The 18,189-nt window shown below is 34.8% G+C and overlaps 1 protein-coding gene across 1 annotated transcript in view; it reads left to right on the plus strand.

The window, feature by feature from the left end:
• syn2a (synapsin IIa) overlaps positions 1 to 14,172 on the plus strand; it is a 28,093-nt gene extending 13,921 nt beyond the window's left edge. The window contains exons 2-11 of the mRNA XM_059333918.1: positions 1,094 to 1,151; positions 1,251 to 1,342; positions 2,699 to 2,855; positions 3,024 to 3,113; positions 4,078 to 4,140; positions 4,907 to 5,049; positions 5,982 to 6,056; positions 6,833 to 6,935; positions 8,420 to 8,566; positions 11,928 to 14,172. Coding sequence (XP_059189901.1) covers positions 1,094 to 1,151; positions 1,251 to 1,342; positions 2,699 to 2,855; positions 3,024 to 3,113; positions 4,078 to 4,140; positions 4,907 to 5,049; positions 5,982 to 6,056; positions 6,833 to 6,935; positions 8,420 to 8,566; positions 11,928 to 12,059 — 1,060 coding nt within the window. The 3' untranslated portion in view covers positions 12,060 to 14,172. The remainder of the gene's footprint in view (positions 1 to 1,093; positions 1,152 to 1,250; positions 1,343 to 2,698; positions 2,856 to 3,023; positions 3,114 to 4,077; positions 4,141 to 4,906; positions 5,050 to 5,981; positions 6,057 to 6,832; positions 6,936 to 8,419; positions 8,567 to 11,927) is intronic.
• Positions 14,173 to 18,189: the final 4,017 nt, after the last annotated feature.

Genomic DNA, 18,189 nt, shown 5'->3' on the forward strand with positions numbered 1-18,189 from the left:
TTTAACTAATAGAAAGTAGTCCTCTAATTGCTCATCTTCACAAGTCTGTTTCTTGCACATCTGCACATTGCACTTTTTACCTATACTAGGTAGTAACTCTCCATTTAGGGGTATCAGCTCTGCAACGAACATGTCAGTGATTTTATATATGCGTATGGCGTTTCTTTGACTGTGTTTTATTAGATATTTATTGGGTCTTATTATGTTATGTTATCGTTGTGTACCTTGTCTTGTATCGTTGTGTACCTTGTCTTGTGTGTCCTGCTGCAAAACAAATCTCCCTTCAAGGGACTAATAAAGTGATTCTGATTCTGATTCTGATTCCCTTTGCATGCAGAAATGTCTGATAAAATGTGTGTTCAGTGAAGCCATTCGCGTCACCAACACTCCTGGCTCCAACCCCGTACAGAAGTAGCAGCCATGTTTCCACAAAAAAGCTATAATTAAAAATTTGGCTCTCTTCCTCCTCGTCCTTGTCCTCGTTATTATCTCCTCAGAAATTTGCTCACTTTCAATCTGTAAAAGAAACCATAAAAGCTGACTTCAGTGGCCTCCGTGATTGGTTCCGTACAACAGTGTGACGTCTTTGCTATAAGTAATAAAGTCTGATATAAATTCTGTGGCTTTTTGGCAACCAGTGTAGACTTTTAGGAAGTGGTGTGATGTAAGCTGTCCTTTTGCTCTTGGTCAGAACTCTTTAGGACTGCTGCCTCACTGTGCTGTCCTTTGTTAACCCCGCTGGCGGTCCTGCTGGTGTAGAAAATGCTTATTTCCGTCTGCGTCTATGTGGAGAGGCTTGCCTTTTAAAATTATGCAGCCTGGAAAAGTGTTGTAATAATTTATCACTATCCTCACTGCCAGATTGAAGGGAAGAAGTGTTAGAGAGGCTGTGTATTAGCAGTTACAAGAGCGTGAAAGGGAACATTTGTCTGCTCTGAACCGTCCATAATAAACTCAGCAAAAATGAGATATATTTAACATGAATTTATATTCCAGGTTGTAAAGTGATAACGCAAGGCTTGCATTTGGATTGGTAATTCATTGGAAATTACACTAAAAGTTAATGTATTGTCTGGGTTTCTGTTTTAACCAGGGCAAAATTATTCCGGGGAAAGAAACTACATGGGGATTATGACATCAAAGTGGAGCAGGTACGTTTCATGGAGCCAGTCAAATCCATTTTGAGTACTTATGTAAAGAGAAGTTTTAAGTGCTCTGTGCTCATGCTTCTCTAATCATTGACTCCTCAGGCTGAATTCAACGAGATAAACGTGGTGGCTCATGCTAACGGGACCTGCAACGTTAACATGCAAGTTCTCAGAAACGGCACCAAGGTTATCAGGTGAGACACACACAGTCAAACACACAAGAGACAGAAAAGGAGTAAAGATGCCATTATTACTATTATTACTATATACTGTAATATACTACTATTATTATTATACCGGCCTTACTAGCCTTATTTATTATTATTATTATTATTACTATTATTATTATATATCATATTATTTTACTTATAATTACTTTATTTATATTTTTCATTTTATTTCTATATTGTTTATTATCTATTATTACATATTATATTATATATATTATATACTGTACTATTATTATTATTATTATTATTATATATACCGTCTAGTCACTATAGCATTGTTGCATCATATCACAAGTTTAATTATTACCATCATCTTGCCAACCATCCTACCAACTGATGTTCTTTTTTAACTTCTTAAGTGTTCTTGTTCTATTCTGTGTTTTTTTCTATTGTTGTTTTTATTTATGCTACCTCAGTATTTTATTCTATTGTATTTTATTGTACTTGAATACCGGACTGCTGTGACAACCGAATTTCCCTTCGGGGATGAATAAAGTAATCTATCTATCTATCTATCTATCTATGTATCTATCTATCTATCTATCTATCTATCTATCCATCCATCCATCCATCCATCCATCCATCTATCTATCTATCTATCTATCTATCTATCTATCTATCTATCTATCTATCTATCTATCTATCTATCTATCTATCTATCTATCTATCTATCTATCTATCTATCTATCTATCTATCTATCTATCTGTCTAAAAGGCATGTTTTTACAGCATTATTATTATTAGTTTCATATATTTTTACAAAGAGATAAGGGCAAATTATGAAGAAAAAAGAAAACAAACAAACAAAAATAGATTTAACAAGGAAACCATTGAAGAGAAAGAAAAAAGAAAGTTCAGGAGATGTAGGGCACAGATTAAAATCTCTTGTTCACAGCACATAAAATAACAAAAGGAACCCGTCACATTCATTAGAATTCTTTAAGTGATAATGGTAGGAGGTTTCTTCAGTTCCTTATTTACACCCTATCTTGTTTGCAGCCCATAAAAAAGACTGGACACATTCCTTAATTACCTTAAGGTGTAAGAAATGTCTTTAGTTCTTAATTCACACCTTTTTTTGTTTATAATACATAAAAACACCAATTTTCTATCTATCTATCTATCTATCTATCTATCTATCTATCTATCTATCTATCTATCTATCTATCCACCAATGTCATAAATTAGTTCAGTTTTAATCAGCAGGGATGTTGTGTATATCCACCCACTGCTGAGTTCCTGATTCATGCAACAGTTTTCACAGTTTGTCATTTTCTGCTCAGATATTTGTCACGTCTCACCCATAATTTAATATTCCAGGTCGTTCAAGCCAGACTTCGTCCTCGTTCGTCAGCACGCCTTCAGTATGACCCAGAATGAAGATTTTCGCAACCTGATCATCGGCCTGCAGTATGGCGCCGTCCCATGCATCAACTCACTGGAGTCCATCTACAATCTGTGTGACAAGCCATGGGCGGTAGGCACTCAGCAGCCGGGGACAGCTTTACTGCAGAGCAATGCAGCAGGGACAATAATAATGATCTACTCTCTGTCTGCATTGTATAATGTCAAGTAAATAACCACAGCTTGCTGGGAAATGATTTATGAATCATACCTGATTTATTTACCTCTTCTGTGTGTCTAGTTTGCCCAACTTATCAACACCCACAGGAAGCTGGGCGCCGAGAAGTTCCCTCTGATCGAGCAGACCTTCTACCCCAACTACAAGGAGATGGTGAGAACCCAAAGATCATTACGATATTTGTTTGACATTAGACAAAGTTTGGGCAGATCATTTACAAATCCAATATGAAAGTATGAAGCAGAATAAAAGATAATAACTCAGTATATACGGTTCGGTTTACATATATGCAAGTAAATGAGTAGGTGTGTATATTTGTATGTCTGTCTGTATATATGTATGTGCATATGTCTGTTTATATAGATGTGTATATATGCTTGTATGACACCGTGTGTGTATATATCATGTATATACACTACCGGTCAAAAGTTTTAGAACACCCCAATTTTTCCATTTTTTTATTGAAATTCAAGCAGTTCAAGTCAAATGAACAGCTTGAAAGGGTACAAAGGTAAGTGGTGAACTGCCAGAGGTAAATAAAAAAAGGTAAGCTTAACCAAAACTGGAAAATAATGTACATTTCAGAATTATACAAGTAGGCCTTTTTCAGGGAACAAGAAATGGGTTAACAACTTAACTCTATGGAGTCTTGGGCTATTTTGTCCATTTTTGAATTCTTTTCATGTCTTTGTAAGTCATTTTGTGTCTTTTTTTGGTCATTTTGTGTCTTTTTTTAGTCCTTTAGTCAAACATAAAATGTGATTTTGAATCTTTTTTTTACTTTCAAAACACTATCATGCTCAATAAAGAATTTTAAATATTGCAAATGTGCATTAATTTCAGAGTACACTGAGACATTAAACTGCATCATTTTCAATTAAATTCTGGAAAAGTTGGTGTGTTCTAAAACTTTTACCCAGTAGTGTGTATATATATATATATATATATATATATAATGTTATATATAGAAAATGTTATATATTATCTCCCCCCACATGTTTATGTATATATATATATTTTTTCTTTTAAATGTCTGCTTTTGTAACACATCTGTTTTTTCTGAAAATTAAAAATATTGAAATTTAAAAGAAAATAACTCTATACTTTCTTACTTTAGGTCAGCATGCCATCATTCCCTGTTGTTGTGAAGATTGGACATGCCCACTCTGGTATTGGAAAGGTACAGACATTGTTTCTCTTGCAGTGCATTTATTGTTATATTTCTTCTTCTATTTGCTTTGGGAATATTTAATATATACACTATCAAGCAGTTGGAGTTTCATCAAAGTATCAGCATGCATTTGTCTGCATCACAATGTCAATAAGATGCCAGCTGCCTTTTTAACCCATAAGAACCCAGACCCAGTTATCCTTAAAGAATGTGTTCTATAAGTGGACCACATAGAACACATTTCTGATGTTTTAAAAAAAAATACTAGCCCTAACTGTCAAATATCTTTGATGTGACATACATACGTTACAATGGGCGTTTATGGTATTTATGTTTATGATATTTTTTTTATTTTAAAATAGAAAAAAACTAGACACATTTTCTGCGTACAGAGACACAAATTTGCCTTTTTGTTTGCATCTCCATAACATTTATCAAAATTGTGACTTTAATTTGTTCAGGAAATGTGATCAGAACAAGTTAAATGCAACACAGCACACCCTATTAACGGATTAGAATTGTTAAATGGGTTTAAACTTAGCCTCGTAACAAAAAAATAAGCTTTTTAAAATTAGCTATTTTTACATTTCTGTTTCCAGTCACACAGTTTACGTCACTTAGGGATTTAATGAGTTAAGGTGAAGCATAAAGCTGAATATGGGAGATTCTAGAAGATTAAAAGTGTTTGACACATGGGTGTCACCATGGGTTCTTATGGGTTAAATCCTGGGTATTTTTGCTTGGTTCTGTCTCATTTGTCTGTTTTTGTGTACAGGTTAAGGTGGACAATCACAGTAAATTCCAGGACATAGCCAGTGTCGTGGCTCTCACCCAGACGTACACCACCACAGAACCTCTCATCGACTCCAAGTACGACATCAGAATCCAGAAGATTGGCACTGACTACAAAGCCTACATGTACGTATAGTTACACTTATCGTAACCCATAGGAACCCAGACCTATCCTTAAAGGATGTGTTCTATAAGTGGACCACATTTTAAATCTCTTCTTAAAACCCACCTCTTCTCGTTGGCTTTTAACACCACGTAGAGTGTTGATTTTATGTTGATTTTATGATTTTATGATTTTTTGTTTTTATTGTATTCATGCATATTTTATTTTGTGCGGGCAGTACATTTTACATTTTATTTTATTTATTTTTATCCCATTTTTAATTTATTGCATCTTACTGTTCTATTGTTTACTACATCTCTTTGTATTTTGTTATGTATTTATTGTTTGTGCAGCACTTTGGACACCTTGTGTTTGCTAAAATTGTGCTATATAAATAAAGGGGATTGGATTGGATTGGATGTTTAAAAAAAAAAAAAAATACTACCCCTAAATGTCAAAGATCTGTGATGTGACATATATACACTGTAAAAAATAATCTGTTTAATTTACGGAAAAATACCGGCAGCTGTGGTTGCCAGAACCTCACCGTAAAAATTACAGTGAGGGGGTTTTCTATTCTAAATTTAAATGTAAATATCAGCAAAAAATGTCATTTAGACTGAATAATCCTGTTATTTTTTAGGGCTATTGTGTCATTCATTCACACATCATGGTATCTCGTAACAAAAAATAAGCTTTTTGAAATGTTTCAAATTTCTGTTTCCAGTCAAAGCCACATTTTGGAGACGTCACTTCATGTCCACCACACCAGGGTGTTGATTATACGTCGTTTAGGGATTTAATGAGTTAATGTGAAGCATAAAGCTGAATATAGGAGATTCTAGAAGATTTAAAGTGTTTGTTACACCCGTGTCACCATGGGTTCTTACGGGTTAATTCAACTTTACCACTGAATGAGACACAAAACTGTTGTAACTTTTCTTACACATTCCAGGAGAACGTCTATATCTGGGAACTGGAAGACCAATACTGGCTCAGCGATGCTCGAGCGGGTGGCCATGACTGATCGGTGAGTTTTGAACAAAGATCCTTCACTCAAATACAAGTGTTTTATTTTGATGTAAGGAAGGAAATATGTTTTTGGAATAAAGGATGATTACAGTTTTCATTTAAAGTTTCAAAAGGCATGCTTTTACAGCATTATTATTATTAGTTTCATATATTTTTACAAAGAGATAAGGGCAAATTATACAGAAAAAAAGAAAACAAACAAACAAAAATAGATTTAACAAGGAAACCATTGAAGAGAAAGAAAAAAGAAAGTTCAGGAGATGTAGGGCACAGATTAAAATGTCTTGTTTACAGCACATAAAATAACAAAAATAAAAAAAAATAGAAAAAGCACATAAAATAACAAAAATAACCCGTCACATACATTAAAGTTCTTTAAGTGATAATGGTAGGAAGTTTCTTCAGTTCCTTATTTACACCCTATCTTGTTTGCAGCCCATAAAAAAGACTGGACACATTCCTTAATTACCTTAAGGTGTAAGAAATGTCTTTAGTTCTTAATTCACACCTTTTTTTGTTTATAATACATAAAAACACCAATTTTTTGTCGCCAATAAATTAATGTCCTGTAGATGACAGGAAGAAAATGTCATTAGTTTATTATTTATACCCCCTCTGGTTTACAGCACATAATAATATAAGAAAAGGTTAATTAATTCTGCTACATGTGGATTATTAGTGAGCAACTGCTGGAGTGTTAACCTGTTGAAATCAGTTGTGATAATGAGCCCGTGGTGTTTCATCGAGCCATGTGTTAAACATTGTTTTTTTTAGGTACAAGCTGTGGGTCGACACCTGCTCAGAGATTTTCGGGGGTCTGGAAATTTGTGCAGTCAAAGCTATCCATGGGAAAGATGGCAAAGACTTCATCACAGAGGTAGGAGTCTAGGATCATTTCTAGGACATGCTGAAACCTGTAGCTTCAGGTCAAGTGTACACAGCAAAAACTGGAGTGTTGAAATTTCAGGGTTAAACATGTCAGAGTTGATTTCCACTCTCAAAGTGTCATTTTAACACATTCTGATTCAAATGGTGTTCAGTGTTGGAGTTATTTAACAGAGTTATTCAAGCCCAAGCAAATTAACTCTGTAGAGATGTAAAAAGCATCTCAACTTTAGTCTTAATGTCTTTTTTTTGGTCATTTTGTGACTTTTTTGATAATTTTGTGGTCAATTTGTGTCTTTTTTGGTCATTTTGTTTCCTTTTTTTGGTTATTTTGTGTCTTTTTTTGGTCATTTTGTGTCTTTTTTTGGTCATTTTGTTTCTTCTTTGGGTCATTTTGTTTCTTCTTTGGGTCATTTTGTGTCTTTTCTGGTCATTTTGTGTCGTTTTTGGTCATTTTGTGTCTTTTTTGATCACTTTGTGTCTTTTTTGATCATTTTGTGGTCAATTTGTGTCTTATTTGGTCAGTTTGTTCATACGGTCAAAGCTCATACGGTGCTGCAGATGAAAGTTTGTACATTATACCTTTGTTTATTATGATTTAATTGACTGCATGGGGGGGGGGGGGGGGGTCCTTAAAATAAATGCTGTTTTTGAAAATGTATTTTTCTTGGAATTAATTATTCTGTCATTATAATTGTTGTATTAGTTATTATTTTTTAAACTATGTAGTGTTAATTTAACCCAGTTTAGTGAGTTAAAAAGTAACTCTTGGCACAGTGTTAAATAATTAACTATTTTGAAAATGTTAATTTAACTCTGTAGAGCATGGGTCTCAAACTCGCGGCCCGCGGGCCAATTGCGTCCCTCATGACGATATTTTGTGGCCCCCATCTTGATATGAAAGTTTAATGTGAGTTTTATATGAATGGCACTTTACCGTGTTGTGTGTGGAAGGTCCCTTTAATTACTTTTTTTGGTAATTCTGTGTCTTTTTTGGTAATTTTGTGTGTTTTTTTTGGTAATTTTGTGTCTTTTTTGGGTCATTTTGTGTCTTTTTTTGGTAATTCTTTGTCTTTTTTGGTCATTTTGTGTCTCTTTTTAAAATAATTGTGTGTCTTTTTTCATAATTCCTTTGTCTTTTGGGTCATTTTGTGTCTTTTTAAAATATTTTAGTGTCTTTTTTTGGTCACTCTATGAATTTTTTTGGTTATTTTGTGTCTTTTGTCATTTTGTGTATTTTTTTGTAATTTTTGTCTTTTTTTTGTAATTTTATGTTTTTTTTGGTCATTTTGATACTGCCTCTAGCAGCCCCCAGGTAATTTGAGTTTGAGACCCCTGCTGTAGAGTGTCGAGCTATATAAACCCTCAAAAAGTGTTAAAATTGACTCTGTGGGAGTTGATTCAACACTCCAGTTTTTGCTGTGTATTAATGTGTTGACATCTATCTCTGCTATAACTGTCCTCCGTGTGGTGCAGGTGGTGGGCTCCTCCATGCCCCTGGTGGGGGAACACCAGGCCGAGGACAGGCAGCTCATCGCTGACATGGTGCTGGCAAAAATGAACCAATCAGCAGAGAACGAAGCTAATGCTCCCCAGAGACCCACCACCATACAGCCATCACAGGTACGTCACCCACAGGCACAGAGATTTAAAAAAGTTTAACACAGGGTTTGACGGGTGCTTGAAATCCTTGAAAATGCTTGAATTTATATGTCAAGGTTTAAAAAGTGCTTGGATTTTGGATAAAGTGCTTGTAAATGCTTGAAATTCTTACTGTATTTCTCTTGCAATCTGACTATATCCATCTATAGACTATAGATAATCACATGTTCAATGTAAAAAATAATGAGTAGCCTATCTGAAATGAAGACCGTTCCTTCTTAAAGTGTAACACCATCTCTGTTGGTATGGTTAAGTGAAATCTCCCCCTTTTTAGTATGTAAGTACTGTCGTGGCAATTTTGACAACTGCACTAAGTTAATGGGTGAGCTGGCCAAAAACAAAGCACTCAATACTCTGTTCAGCAAGTTTTATTAGCACATTCGTGTTCCATACACCGCACAATCCCAAATGGCTATTTTACAATACAACAAAGTCCCGTACACCGCTCGACTTATGACTGTTGCACTTTTCAGCATTGGCTTTTCAACAAGACTCAATGCGGCCCTATCTTTCTGCCCTATGCATCACATCAGGACAGAGCCCACTGGTCAACACATTCCCCTCAGTCATGGTGTTAGAATTGTTAAGTTCACAGAGTCAGTTCCCACAATGCCTTGTGTCTTGAATACCAAGTAGGTCGACGCCTACTTCCCACCATGTGGGAAACACCAAATTTCCTTCACAGTACTCATCTAAAACATGCAGTTTGCAACCGGTGTAAGATACTGGAAAAGCTTGAAAATGGACCTTGAAAGTCCTTGAAAAATGCTTGAATTTACTACTGAAAAAGTGTACGAACCCTGTTAACAGCACTTCATGGTCTTGTACCAGTTTATCTCACATTCTTGCGGTGTGTGAACGAGTACGGCCACTCAGGTCCTCTGGCATAAGTCCGTTAGTTGGAACAGTCTCTATGTTAAAAGTTTTAAACATAAGCTTAATACCTACCTTTTATAAGTCAGCCAGATGATTGAATAAGAATGGTTTATAGATGTTTTCTTTATTATTTAACTGACTTATTTCATTGTGTTTATCTTGTAAAATTATACTCTATTTTATTTAATCCGTTATTTTAATACTTTCATGTCACCCATTGACTTTCTTTTTCTTTTTTACTGTCTTTATTGAATTTTATTTAGTATCAGTCTAATCTTTTGATTTACTGTTATTGTCATTGTCTTTTGTTTTTACTCTGGTTGTCTCTTCTTAAATCTATATTTTATTTCACTTGGTCTTACTACCATTACTCTCAAGGCTCTTAAATATTTTTTATTACATTTTCATCGTTTCTATTGATTCGTCTACCTTTGTCTCTTTTGTCTTTTTTTGTTTTTATGAACTACACTTTGTTTTGTCTTATTATCAACTTGTCAGTCATCTTTAAAGCGCTTTAAACTGAGCTTAGCTGTATGACAAATACTATAATACAGGAGTGTCAAACTCCGGCCCGCGGGCCAAATTTGGCCCACAGTGTAATTTTATTTGGCCCGCGAGGCAATACCAAATTATTGTATTATTATTGTACTATAAAAGCTGACCCGCCGGTAGTATAAGACATATTTACAGCTAATACTACAAATCCCACAATGCCCTGCTGTTGTTTTGGCGCGTCAATCAGGACAGGACCCAGAAACGCTCCTCTGTGACAGTCGTCATAGCAACCTCAAGCTAGAGCTGTCTCCCAGCTACCCCTTCCCAAAAATGGAGAAAAGAAAGGCAGAATTTATTAACCTGTTGAAAAAGTTGATTTTGATATTCAAATCAGAAGGATGCAAACAGAAAAGAGGCATACGATTTTTATTTAATTTTTATTTAATAAATCAATGACATTGATGTGTTTTTTATTTGAAATTTGATTTTGCATGTCTGCACTATTTAGTTATATATTGTATGTTTATAAGCGTTGCTGGTTCCATATTTAACCCTATAAAGCCAAGTGTATCATATTAGATACAGTAATTTTTGAGACCTATACATCATCAAAAACCTGATGTATACATGTGTTGAAGATGAACAAACTGAGCAACAAATTGCACAAAAATACCGGATGTAGCAAAAATGATATGCAGGTTCCACGAGTGGATCAGTCATTGCTGCATTAAAAAACTTCGTATCAGCAGATGTATGATGTTGTGTTATATGGAAAAAATATGTATTTTGCATGTTTGAGGAAAAAGGAAAAGTTAAAAATGTTGTTGTTTGATGTTTTTGTTAGTTCAAGAAAAACAAACTGTGAGCAACAAATTGCACAAAAAGACCTGATGTATCAAATATGATACAAATTAGAATTCAAATATGCAATTTATTTATTTTTTAAAATTCGTCAGCAAGTTAATAAGCACTCGGTTTTAAAAAAATTGAATTTTCTGGCAATTATTTCATGGTTCAGGCTTTATAGGGTTAATGTTAAAGCAAAACATGTTTGGTATATATATATATATATATATGTTGGCCCGCGATTTTATTAAAGTTTTACATTTTGGCCCATTGTGTATTTGAGTTTGACACCCCTGCTATAATATAAAGTTTTCCTGATTGATTGAAAGATAATGGCCGCGTTTCCCAGATTCGCTCGTTCTTAAGGACTTAAGAAGGCTCTTAAGAAGGGTTCGGCTAAGAAGGAGCGCTAAGATAGGGGTGTTTCCCAGATGCGTTCTTAACTGCCTTCTTAAGATCCCGCCAAAGAAGCTTCTTAAGAAGCTCTTAGTGGGAGCTGTCCACCACCGTGGTGCTGAAATATAAATCACTTCAGGTTCCAGCTGAGTTCAATTACACCTGTCAGTTTCCCTCATATCTGTAAAATACCACAAGGTTGTTGTTTTTATAGCTACTGTAAACTCATATGCAGATGCCGAATGTGTATGAAAACGTAAGGAGTGATAGTAATGATGATTTATTTTATTTATGTAGCTACAGGAACACATGGGCAATTCTTTATTTTTGTATCGTTATTTTTCTTCTTATGCTATTATTTTTCTTGCGTCAGTGTTCTGCAGCATCATTACGCAGGGTTTTAGTATTCCTTTGTTTCCGATATAACTTTCCCTGATGCGGCTGCACTGAGTGTTTGGTCGCTAAGAAGGCTGTTAAGAGTGGGTCAGGGCGATCTTACACTTCCTTCTTAGTGAAAGATCTTCTTAAGCTAAGAACGACTCTGGGAAACACTTCCTTCTTTCACAGCGCTCTTAAGAGCGTCCCTAAGACGCTCTTAGCGCTTAAGAGCTTCTTAAGCGATAAGAGCGAAACTGGGAAACGCGGCCAATGTTAATATAGAGTCAAATAATGGCATTGTTGTTGATGAGTTATCTCTTTGTCTCCTTAGGGAACTGGCCAGAAGGGAGAAATTGTCGGTGAACCCACTAAGAATCCGGCCCACCCGCCTCAAGGTTGTCTGCAGTACATTCTCGACTGTAACGGCGTTGCAGTGGGTCCAAAACCAGTCCAGGCCAACTGAGTCCCCCAGGAGAAAGAGTGGGAGCCTCAGAGTCTAGATAACAACGACGTACCTTAGCTGAACACAAGCGCAGACATTATATATGTGTGTGTGTGGATGCTAATAGCTAGAATCAGATCTTGGTGACATGAGCTCGGTACAGCTGAGTGCTGGCTGGCCTGGACTGTGTTTTTAACTCTATGCAGTGTCAAAATGTACTGTCTACTTGTTGACCTGTTGATTTGTGTGCTTGTATAGGTCACCTATGTTTCAGTAGCTGTGGTTTTTAATTTGGGGCTTTTGTTGATGGTGTATAAAGCAGATTGTGCCTTCAGTGCTGCTCTGTGCTATCCGTTTGGCCCGGCTATGGATCTTTTATTTTTTGCCCCCCTACCCCTCTTTTTTCTGTTTCCTATTTTTGATGTGTACCTTTAGATATTGTTCAAACTGTGGACTATCGTGCAGTTTGAAGTTTGTGTATATATCTCAATACGTATACAGTACGTGTGTGTGTGTATGGCTGTAGTGGTGATTATTTTCATACTTATACTAATAGATATTTATTTTTGTTTTGCATGATTGATACAAAGGAAGGTGCAAGTCAGTTATTAATGTCTGATCAAGTGGGATGTTCATGTAACATCGCTGTTTTATCCAAGCTGTGCTCCCTGTGATTCATGCATTGTGAATGTGTCATAAGAAATGCATATTATATAAGCCCTACAGGATACATGTATTCATTATCAAAAACACATCATCACAGTGTGCATACACTTACAATAGCGACATACAGTATGTGGCCTTTCTTAGAGTTAATTTATCATCTATATTGTCACGATGTCACCAGAAAAGAGATTATTAAGATTTTAGGATAGATATAAAAAGTAGATTTATTGCAGATTCTATCATGTAGGGTGTTGTGCAGGCGTCTGCACACACAACTTAAATATATTTATATCATTTTGAACCAAAGAATAATTATTTACTTTCCGTCTTTGCACTCCAGTAACCCGCAATGTAAATATCAGCGAGGGGACTGTTAATACTGCAGCGTGTCACATGGAGGGTGTAATTTCAACAGCGAGCGGCGCTCCAAGACGATACTTATGTTTTCAAACCGCCTGTTGAAAATCACACGCCAGAGAATTGATGCTGTATTCAAGTTGTTGTTGTCTTTTTGCGTTGTGTGAAGGCACACATTACGACTGATACTGACAAGGTGTATAATGTATGATCTGCCACGTAATGCTAGACATAACCCCCCCCCCACCATGCCCTCACACTGGGTACTGGCTATCATGGTGGTGTTGCCATGACAACAATGCAAGTGCTCTGAGGCGGCTTAATGTGCCGGTGTTACTACCATTCAAAGATTCAACACTCTTCCTGTGAGTTGATGGAAAGTGCAATATAGATCTTGTTTTTGTTTTTTTTATAACACAATAATTTAGTTATTATTTTGGAAATCAGATCTTCCATCGACCTAATTCAAAAAGAAGCCATAGTCATCCGCACATTGAATTGTTTTTACACAGATGTCACAATCACTTGGTTGTTGTCCAGTGGCTTTTTGTGGTGGCCATTTCATATTATCTAATACCCGAAATGGTGAAACAGCTAAAAAGCAACCAAATCAACTGTAAAAAGAAATCTGTACCGTTTTCCAACAATTTATTTGTTACTATAGTATAAAATATGTTCAGCAAGCTCTGTGTGCAATTCTTTTCCAAGTTGTATAAAGTGCCATTGTGTCTGTGAGCGTATCCTTGTAAAAGCCATGCCTGAGGCTTTATGGACGTGTTGTTCTGTTTAATAGGAAATATTCCACGGCCAAAGGAGGAACATGCCCAAGCTGCATGGTTAGACCTTGGTTCAGTGATCATGATTGAATATAAGATACATTATAAATGGACGTGTTTATTTGGCCATTGTGTCGAGGTGAAACGTATATCTTCAGACCTGCAGGACTGTAACTATCAAGCGCGATGGTAACTTGCGAAATATACTGTATGTACTTTTAAAGCCGATGTTGGACTGTTTCAATCAAGATCAGAGTACAATATATTGTGGAAAAACTTCCTTTGTGGATATTTCCCCTCTGTCACTGGCAATAAAGCTTCCTTTGCAATATATATTTGGTTTGTGTCTGGTATGAGTGATGTTGTAAGAATTATCATTTCTCAAGGAAACACTTGTTCATTAATGTCACAGGTTTTAATTATATATATGCAATGAAGTACACTGTAAAAAATGTCTGTAGATTTTACGGTGAAAAACTGCTAAACCATGACAGTAAAAGACCGTAAAATGATAAATAGTTTAATTCAGTTTCAGTAACAATGAAACACTATAAATGTATATATCAGCCCAAACAGTATTTTTACAGTTAAAATAAATAAATAAATACATTACTCTACTGTAAAATACACTGGCAATATACTGTAGGCTAATATATAAGCCATCACTGTAATTTTTGCTTTTATTTTTTGTAAAAAATACTTGTTCTTACTGTTGTTTTAAACACCATATATCTAACAAAAATATACTGTAATAAATCTTTAATTTATGCGGCAATAATAAAGTATTTTCTTGTCAATTGTATGGCAAAACAGCGTTTCTTTTAATGGAAAAACGTTTTATTTATACGGTAAAATATGGAATAAAATGGCAATCTTAAACATGAAATCAACAGTGCTAATATCATTTTACCGTAATATTAGAACAAGTTGCACCGTATTTATCACGGTAAAGTTCTGGCAACCACAGCTGCCGGTTTTTTACCGTAAAAACTACTTTTTTTTTTACAGTGTACACTGTAAAAAAAGTGTTTAATTTACGGTAAAATACCGGCAGCTGTGGTTGCCAGAACTTCACCGTAAAAAAAATACAGTGAGTGTATGTAAATGTAAATATCAGAAAAAACTGTAATTTATACAGAATAATCCCATTACTTTCAGGATAATTGTGTCATCATGGTATTTCTCCATTAACTTTACATGGAAATTTTATATTTTTACAGCAAAACTGTGTTTTCTACAGTTTATGGCGGTAGAATTTAAAGTTTTATACTATTCTTTGATTTACAGTAATTAAAAGTATCTACTACGGTGATGTACAATGTTTAATTTTACGACCTATTTCTGATGCAATTTGACAGTTTTTTACTGTAATTTCAACAAACATTTTTTACAGTGAGTAAGGAGGCCTCCAACATACACACATTGATTCCAATGCATGAACCGATCTGTGTATTGTGGTGTATTAATGCAGTAGTTCTCAACCTTTTTGAGTCGCGACCCCCAATTTAACATGCATGTTGTCCGCCCCCCCCCCCCCCCGCTCACTGAACACAATCTCACACGCACAGTTCAGATTACCCAAAAAAAGAAACAAAATGACCAAAAAAGACACAACTTGACCACAAAATGATCAAAAAAAGACACAAAATGACCAGAAAAGACACAACATGACCAAAAAATACACAAAAGGACCCAAAAAAGAAACAAAATGACCAAAAAATGATCAAAAAAAGACACAAAATTACCAAAAAATGATCAAACAGACACAAAATTACCAAAAAAGATACAAAATGACCCAAAAAAGAAACAAAATGACCAAAAAAGACACAAAATGACAAAAAAGGCACAAAATTACCAAAAAAAAGTCACAAATTGACCACAAAATTATAAAAAAACAAAACAAAATGACCAAAAAAGACACAAAAAAGACACAAAATGACAAAAACACACACAAAATGACCCCCCAAAAAAAGACATTAAGTGACCAAAAAGACTAAAACACATGAACACATGAACACTTTAACACAGTGGAGACAGAGCTGACTTCCAAAATGATTTGGCGACCCCCAGAAATCATCTCCCGACCCCAATTGGGGTCCCGACCCCAAGGTTGAGAATAGCTGTATTAATGTATGACCTCTGCTTTGTTTGTGCCATTATTTTTGTCTTAAACATTAACAAAGTGGGATTACTGTATTTGTCTCAGATCAGTTTATTAAAAAGAGACACTACTGATGATTAGGATAAACATTTTTTTAAACAACAGATAAAACATCAAGTTTGCCATGTTTTAGAAATAAAATGTGATATCTAAATCTGATAAAGAGTGAGAGGACAAAATATCAATTTGCCCTGAAAAATTACAATTAAAGGCACTGTTAGACTGTACTCACAGCATGTCCTGATCTTGAGTTATGTGAGAAAAGAATAATTAATTGAATAAACCGAACAAACTTGTCTTTCACCCACAGAGGTCTGAATTTATTCCCCAAGTGTTCAATGTTGAATAACCTTTTGTTCTTTAGCATTTCTTTTTTTTTATTCAAGAAAAAAAATGGAGATGTGTGATGTTTTAACCTCAACTGTTTTATTTTACAGTTAGAATAAACCAAAAAAAGGAATAAATGTTATATAATTCAGGCTATTAATTATGTATAAACCAAGCCCTCAGTAAAACCTTCATAATATAGATAGAAAAGAAAGTTTGGTGTATGTAAGTGCTACTAAAGTGGAGATTGCTGAGAAAATAGTCTAGCCCATCGATTCTCAACCTTGGGGTCGGGACCCCAATTGGGGTCGCGAGATGATTTCTGGGGGTCGTCAAATCATTTTGGAAGTCAGCTCTGTCTCCACTGTGTTAAAGTGTTCATGTGTTTTAGTCTTTTATGGTCATTTCATGTCTTTTTTTGGTAATTTTGTGTCTTCTTTGGTCATTTTGTGTCTTTTTTTGGTCATTTTGTGTCTTTTTTTGGTCATTTTGTGGTCAATGTGTGCCTTTTTGGTTATTTTGTGTCTTTTTCTGGTCATTTTTTGTCATTTTGTGGTCAATTTGAGTCCTTTCTTGCTTAATTTTATGTAATTTTTTGGTCAATTTGATTCTTTTTTGGGGTAATTTTGTGTCTTTTCTGACAAATCCCAAATTAGCAAGTTATTACTTTACAAGGAGTCTCTGGCTTGAAGCTGACTGTTACAAAAAATATATAAATGCACAGACAGAGAGATGTTTTAGTTGTTGTCTGCTTCATTATTTGTTTATTAAAAAAGATTTTACCATTAAATGTTACAGTATGTTTTTGTTATAGATATGGTGTTTATTTAGTACATTTAACAGTGAGAAAAAGTATTTTTTACAAAAGATAAAGGCAAAAATTACAGTGGTGGCTTGTATATATATTACATTAAATACATATTACAGTGTATTATTACTGGATTATGCACAACCTGAACATTTATGCATAAATCTGCACTCTGCACATTTCTCCACTTAAATTTGCACTAAGTTGTATATAGTATATTATCATTATTGTATATTTGTTTGTTGTTAAATGTCTCTTCTTAGATTGTTTATTTTTTATCTTTATCTTAAAAATTGTGTGAAACTTTGCGGCTGTAACAAAGAAATTTCCCCACTGTGGGATTAATAAAGTCAAATCTGAATCTGAATCTGAATCTGAATTTTACAGTGGAGTAATGTATTTTTCAAAAAACAAAACTGTAAAAAATAATATTTTGGCTGAAATATACATTTACACTGTTTCATTGTTACTGAAACTGAATTAACCCATTTATCATTTTTCAGTCGTTTACTGTCATGGTTTATCAGGTTTTCACCGTAAAATCTACAGACATTTTTTACAGTGTGGAATAAGAATGAAAAGCTTCAGTTGTCAGTGCTCAAATAAGGACCCTCCCTATTTGAATTCACAAGCAAGTACTTGCTTGTGAATTCATATTACTGTATATATATATAATGTCCTGACTCCCTCTGCACATGCAATGTCACGCTTCTCTTGTCTTCCAGCACCAGATTATTGCCTTTGGTGTAAAAGACACCTCCTTTCTCCAGACTGAAGATGCAGTAAACGCTGAGGCCATCCACAATGTCATTTGGAAGTCTGTTCTCTGATTAAAAAGAAGCTTAATTTTCAGCTTGGATGATTCCAAAACTTCTCACCTGCATGTTGATCCAACAAATAGTGAATATATTCTGACAGTGAGAGAAGCTGAAAGGTGAATGTATCCACTGCACCATTAACCCTTTATGGTATGCATTATGATGCCAGTTAGGAAAAAAAACACTTGGAGTGTTTTTTGTTTTAAAATAGACCAAATAAACAAAATCTGAAGAAATT

Source organism: Centropristis striata, chromosome 5 (assembly GCF_030273125.1).
Source record: "Centropristis striata isolate RG_2023a ecotype Rhode Island chromosome 5, C.striata_1.0, whole genome shotgun sequence".
Taxonomy (NCBI): domain Eukaryota; kingdom Metazoa; phylum Chordata; class Actinopteri; order Perciformes; family Serranidae; genus Centropristis; species Centropristis striata.